Here is a 6,725-nt window from a genome sequence, read left to right as displayed (position 1 = left end):
AACTGGAGATGAGTCTCACAGACTTTCCTGCCTGGGCTGGCTTTGAACTGTGATCCTCAGATCTCAGCCTCCTGAGTAGCTAAGATTACAGGCATGAGCTACCAGCTGGAGTAATTTTTGAGACAGCCAATGTAAACCAGGTTTGTCCTGGGAGCTTGTAATCAATCCTCTTGCCTGCCTTCTGGGATTGCAGGCATGCATAGCTGCACTGGCTAACCATTACAAACCTCAGCAGTATTAGTGGGATCTAGCCTTGGACCCTCAGGTATATTGACCAGAGCCTTCCCACAGAAGTCTTCCCCAACTGGCCTTTCTTCTGAGGCTCCATTTTTTTTTTTTTTTGCTTTTCCATTGGGGCATTACCCAAGATCCAGGTTTTCCACTAGGGCTACCCTCAGTCTCTCTACAGAGGGCTCAACTTCAAGGTCTAAGCTCAGAGTTCTCCACCAGGACCTAATCTTAGTTGTGGCTGCACCAGTCCATCCATCCTCCAGCCTCTCCACTGGAATCCACCCCAGCCTATGTCCACTGGGGTCTAACCTGAGACCCCTCCCTCACACTGGAAGAATTTAGATCTTCATGTTTCTGTTAAGGATTGAGCTCATTTCTTTCCTCTGCTGGTTAGCCTGGGATCTGACCTCTGCCCTGTTCCTGGGTCTAACCTTGGAACTGCCCTGCTCCCTCAGTTCTTCTGCGTGAATCCAGCATCCAATACGATGCCTGGTATACAGCAGGTGCTCAACAAGTGCTTGCCAAGCAAAAGACTGAAGACAGTTGCAAAAGCTTTGTTACTCCAAACTTTGTATTGGTCAGCTGAATGGTGGGGGAAGGGAGGGAGGGAGCAGGTCAGGAGGCCGTGGTCTCAGCAGGCCTTGGGCCCACCCTGTCCCCAAACTCCTGCAGCTGCTGTCTCCTCTGCTCCACCTGCCGCCGAAGCCGGGTCAGGACCAGTTCAGAGGCCTGGGTCAGACTGTGCTGTGGGCACAGGAGAAGGGTGGAAGCCGAGGGGTTCAGGTTAGCCCACAGTGGGAGGGCCAAAGAAGACCAGGAGGTACGCCAAGGTGGGAGGTCAGCATGTGGGAGGGGACCGGGCACCTGGGATAGTAGAGGCTAGCCCCCAGAGGGAGGCCTGGGCTAGCCCCCAGATGGGAGGAGGTGAGGTGAGCAATGGGTGGGAAGGAGAGCGAGGTGTGAGGCGTGATTATGTCAGGAGGAGAGGGCAGCTTGGGCCCTGGCGAGGGGCACAGCCTGGTAGATGCTGGCTCAAGGTGAGGGCTTACCTGCAGGATGTGCACCCCCTTCAGGGAGACCACGGCCAGCTCCCGCAGCCCGTCCCCGGTCAGGTCCACGTGGGCCATGGCCAGCAGGGGGCTGGAGAAACTTCGCTGCCACAGCAGGTGGAACCCGCCCTGGGCCCCCGGGAGCCCGGGCTCTGGGCCGCGGTACTTATAGCACAGTAGTTCCTGCAGGACGCAGGGGCCACGGTCACGTGGCCGGCTGGGGCATGGGCGCGGGGAGTGGTGGCGCCGCCGTCCAGCCCTCATGGCCCACCTGCCCGTAGGTGGCCACCAGGACTTCCGGCTGACCATCCAAGTCCATGTCCGTCACCAGGCCACAGAGGACGCTGTCAAACCGGTCACTCCCCGGCAGGAGAAGCTGGTCCTCGAGGCCCCGGCTCAGCAGGTCCCTGAGGGTCCCCGACGCAAGCAGAGACGCAAAGGTCTGATGGGGGGGAGCGCTACCCTTTGGGGCCATCCTGCAGCCCTGCTCAGGTGCTTGAATCCCCCCCAACACCTGCGCTGCACCCTGTCTCCAAGGGGGAGTTGGGAGGACACCCTGGGCACTGGGACTAGACACACAGGTGTCCAGCACTCTTCTCCAGTCGAAGCAGGGCTGCCTCACTCCCAAGTGGATGCCACAGCATTCAGTCTGGGGGTTCTGAAACCCCATGCCCCATCTCAGCAACCATGCTGCCCCCATGGGGAGTTTGTCCCTGGCTCAGACACCACTGCTGACCACCACAGTGGGCAAGGTGCTGGCCCTGACCCATGGAGCCAACTGAGAAGTTTTCCGATACCATGGCTTCATGCTGTTGGCCTGCCAGCCACTGTGTGTGTTTATGCCACGGGAATTGGCAGACGCTGCAATACGGGGCATTAGCTACACGGATGGAGCTCAAAGTTAACCACCTCCTCCAGGGGGTATGTGGGGGCTCTGTCCCACCCAAGGCTTCAACATGGACCCTCTAAGACCCGGACTTAAATATTCACAGCTCCTTCTCTGGTGACAGACATCTCTACCAGCCCTGGCCCACCTCCCCGGGCAGGACAAGGGTGGAGTGCACCTCTCACCGGTATACCACTGCGGGCTCCAACATGCTGGCCACGAGCAGGTTGTACTCCTCATGCTGTGACCTGGCCTTGGCCTCTGGGGGAGAGAAACAGCAACAGGGGACCAGGGTCCTCCTTATACCCTCCCCATTCGGGCAACAAGAAGGCAGATTAGACATCAGGAAAAAGATCTGAGGTGGTACGCTATACAGGGAGGGTTAGAGGTTGGCCCAGGAGAGACGTAGCTGAGGACAGCTAGCAGGCACCCGCTGTGAGGTCATTTTGAAAGCCTGAGGTTAGACAACAAAGGTTAGGCTATAGTTGAAAAGTCTAAAGGTCAGGGGATAAACCCCCAGCAGGGGAGAGGAAATCCACAGATGGAGCTAAGGGGCAGAAGGGGGAGTGTGGTTAGAGAGCAGATCGAGGGCAGACCAAGCAGAGGAGAGAACAGGAAGAGAACAGCGCAGAGTGGTGGGGAAGTGGCAGGTCAGTCCATGAGAGCACGAAGAAGCCCAAGGGGGAGGGAGGATGGGAGTAAACCACCACGTGAGGTTAGACCACCCAGAAAAAGGGGAAGGTGAGAGAGAAGTCTAAGGTTAGACCAAAGCTGGAGTCTAAAAGATTGGAGTTAGATTACATGGGCAATGGAGTTCAACCGAAAGTGGCTGCCTGGGGGCGTGGCCTGGGGCGTGGCCTTGACCTGTGCTTGTGGGGGTGTGGTCTGAGTGGGCGTGGCTCAAGCGATAAGAGCACCAACTTAGCAAGTGGAGAGGCTGAGTTCAAACCTCAGTCCCACCTGCCCCTCTCCAAAAATAAAAACAAACTCAAGTAGAGGGGCTGGAAGGGCTGAAGACAGAGGAGGGAGGGACCGGGGTCTGGACAGGGCGAGAGGGGGGCAATCTGGTAGGAAAGCTGAGCTTGCACACTCCTCATCTCAGCCTCTAGGAGGACAGCTCACCCTCGGGGGCTGCCAGGCTGAACACGATCACGCGCGAGATGGGTCCGTCCTGCAGGGTCGTCCATGTCTCCAAGACCTCTGGAAGGCCAGGGACACTCAGGGCTCTGCCCCTAGCTCCTGGCCCCACCCCCAGGCCCAGCCCTTACCTCGACTCTCCTGGTCCACGTGAGCCACACGCACGTAACCACTCTGACACCCAAGAGCTGAGAGACGCCGGGATGTGCCAGGGAGGTTGTGGACGTCCAGCCAGAGGACACTGGTGGACAGGAGGATGAATGGAGACAGCTGGACAGAAGGGGGCCAATCCTGGGCCCCACCTCACTTCCACCTCTCCAGGGGAATCCTGTCAATCCCTGAAGTCCTTGGCCTCATGTGTATCAAGCAAGTGCTCTATCATTTGAGCCATTCCCAGCCCCCATTTTTTTTTTTCTTGTGCTGGTCCTGGGGCTTGAACTCATGGCCTGGACACTGTCCCTAAGCTATTTTTCTCAAGGCTAGTGCTCTACCACTTGAGCCACAGCTCCAATTGTGGTATATTTTTTTAAATTTTTGAAGCAGGGTTTTCCAACTTTGTCTGGGCTGGTCTCTTTCTTCTGTCTTCTGAGTGGCTGGGATTAGAGGTGTGCTCCACCACATAGGTTTCCATATCTGATTTCTGTGAGGCAGTTCCTGCTGACCAGCTTCCCTGGGTGGTGAGTCCCCTCTACCTGTAGAATCCACTTTCCATTTGTTCTAGGGTTCCCCCCACTGCTGCTCAATACCCCTGAAGCCATGAGGAGGCTGTGGAGTTTCTCCAGGGTTGCCCACAGCCCCTGCTGCCCACAAGACCATGGCATCCCCTGACTTCTCTGAGACCACAGCCCCAGGTCCCCACTGGCCTCTTTCAGGGCCTCTCTTACCTACTGCTCAGGTTTGTGAGCTCTGGAAAGAAGTTTTCCACAGGCTGTTCCTCAAACTGGTGCAGCTCCTCATTCTAGGGAGAGAAGACCCACCCCACCAGCTGGAGTCAGCCACCAGCCTCAGGCACACAGCCCAGGACCCAGCACCCACCCCAGCCCTGTTCGGCCCACCTCAACCTCTGCCTCACCTCCTTGTAGAGATGAATGGCCGGGTCATTTCCACTCAGGAGAAACACAGTCTCCAGCTGATTTCCCACCTGGACCCTGAAAGCAGAGAGATCTAGAGATCTCAGATGTGGGTGGAATATAAGTGGAATAAGTCTTTGTCTATGGCCAACTTCCCTTTCCTGTCAGGCTGGGTGTGGTGGCTCACACCTATAATCTCAGCTAGTCAGGATGAGGAGGTAGGAGAATTCATGGTCAGATCTGGGCAAAAGCAGGGGACTATTTGAAAAACAAACTAAGGTAAACAGGGCTGGGACCTGGTTCAAGGGGTTGAGTGTCTTCTTAGGAAGTGCAATACCTTGGATTTAAATATCAACAAGAAAAAGTTCCCATGAGAACTTGGACTTCTGAGATTCAGACATATGTGCCCAGCTTGGATCTTTAAATACAGGCTTGTGGGAGCAAGTCCTCACAGTGCCAGAACTTGTCTACCCTACCATTCCTAGAGTCCTCAGATCTCATAGAATCTTCAGGGTGGACCTGTGTTCAGTAATGGAACTTGGAGTTCCAGCATGGGATCATAGAACACCAAGAACCTCTTTAATCGGGAACCCCCCAGCAATCTAGAAGTTATGTTTTCTGTTCCCTTTGAAAAATTGGAAAGAACGGAACAGTGTGGTGGTGCATGCCTGTAATCCCAGCACTCATGAGGCGGGGGCTAGAGGATGGGAAGGTCCAGGCCAGCCTGTCTCAAAAAACAAACAAAAAAAACCAAATTTCATTCGTGGAACATTCATCTGCTAGTCCAGAAGTTGGTGAACTGGGATTGGCAGAGATATTTTAGTTTTCAACCCTCATTTGCATGCCAACTTTCAATTTTCCAGAAGAGAAAGAGACTCTCAGTGGAAGGGAGGGGTGCCAGGGACACTCACTCTGCGTGGCACAGCTGGAAAGGCGTGAACTGCAGCTCCAGGTTCAGGCAGCTCTCTGAGGGAGGACAAGAGAGCCAGCAATTAAAGGCACCTGCCACGCCCACCTATCACGACCCTCCTACCCTCCAGCTCCCAGACTATACTCACGGGCAATGGAGTCAAGATTGTACTCGGAGCCCGGCTCATAGTCGCAGTAAATGTTAAGGAAGGGGCTGCCCTTGTCACCGGAATCCTGGGGGAGAGGAGGAGAATCAGGGGGTGGGGCAAGGACTGGAGGGGGAACTCACTACCCACCGCCTGTGTCAGAAGGAGGGTGTGGGCATAGGTGGCAGGTGCTCTGGGTACCTTGATGAATGTGATCCCCACAACCAGGCCCCGCTTTGGGGGTGACTTGTTGAAAGTGTCAATGGAGACAATCTCAGCGTCCACTGGAAGGGGACAGTTCAAAGTTCACGTTTCAGACAATCTGTGATCCCTGGTACCCACCCCCTTCTCCCCCGTCACAATGATTTGGGACCCTGGGACTCTCTGACACCATCACCATGACTTCTGACCACTGGGTACCAGGATCTAATCTATGTTTGAGGAATCTCGAACCAAACGAATAATAAGTCCCTATTAACCCAGCCCCGCCCCCCAGTCAAATCAATCACCTACCTCCTACTGTGACCCCGAAAGAACCTCAGCCTTCTTGACCCATGTTCCAGCCCGCGCCCCCCAGCTCCAGGGCGCCACTCACCGGGGATGTAGTTGAACTGCAGTTCTTTGGCCACAGGCCGGATTTTCTGTCGGAGGTCTTGGTAGCGGAAGCCGAGTACCTTGCCTTTAAGGGTAGCGGCCAGCAGCTCCCCGCGTCCGCCAGCGCCGCCTGCCAGCCCGTACACATTGCTCTGCGACGAGAAGCGCGTGAAGCTATCCTCGCGCAGCGGGCAAGGCTCCGCCGCCACCGCCGCTTCGCCCATCACAACGCCTACCACTCCCTACCTCTGTAGCCCTAGCAGCCGCGCGCCGGGTCCCTACTCGCAGCTTCCCTAAACATCAGGCGCGAAATGATGACGTAAAGAAGCGGCCGTCTTTGCCCTCTACCAAGATGGCGCCCAGCTGGCCAGCTTTACCCGTATGCGCCTGCGCATTAAATTACTGGTTCCACTAGGACCAGAAAGGAGTTAGCACCCTGCCAGCATCCCAAGGCCTATTCTGGTGGGAAATGTAGAGTAAGAATAATCATAAAATTTACTCACAAAACCTAACATTGCCCGGAACTTCTCCAAGTGCATTCCATCGAACAATGTATTCCAAACTCACGAGACTGAGATGGTACTATGCTGTTTTATAAATGAACTGAGAAGCAAAGTTAACTTGCCTACAAGCACGTGGCTGGTACGAAGCAGTACTAAAATTCAAACAAGGCAACTTTACACCTAGTGCATTACTCTAACAA

General features: G+C 55.3%; 1 protein-coding gene across 1 annotated transcript; it reads right to left on the bottom strand.

The window, feature by feature from the left end:
* Nucleotides 1–816: 816 nt before the first annotated feature.
* On the bottom strand, nucleotides 817–6,299 carry Kptn (kaptin (actin binding protein)). The gene is made up of 12 exons (XM_013032636.1): nucleotides 6,024–6,299; nucleotides 5,630–5,712; nucleotides 5,432–5,516; nucleotides 5,285–5,339; nucleotides 4,376–4,451; nucleotides 4,188–4,261; nucleotides 3,435–3,544; nucleotides 3,289–3,366; nucleotides 2,352–2,427; nucleotides 1,552–1,687; nucleotides 1,281–1,463; nucleotides 817–975 (listed from the first exon to the last, which is right to left on the bottom strand). The coding sequence occupies exons 1-12, from the start codon at nucleotides 6,244–6,246 to the stop codon at nucleotides 847–849; spliced, it is 1,308 nt and encodes a 435-aa protein (XP_012888090.1). The 5' UTR covers nucleotides 6,247–6,299; the 3' UTR covers nucleotides 817–846.
* Between the last annotated feature and the right edge of the window lie 426 nt (nucleotides 6,300–6,725).

This window comes from Dipodomys ordii, unplaced genomic scaffold (genome assembly GCF_000151885.1).
Source record: "Dipodomys ordii isolate 6190 unplaced genomic scaffold, Dord_2.0 Scaffold156, whole genome shotgun sequence".
Classification (NCBI taxonomy): domain Eukaryota; kingdom Metazoa; phylum Chordata; class Mammalia; order Rodentia; family Heteromyidae; genus Dipodomys; species Dipodomys ordii.
This window is presented reverse-complemented; position numbering and strand designations above follow the sequence as displayed.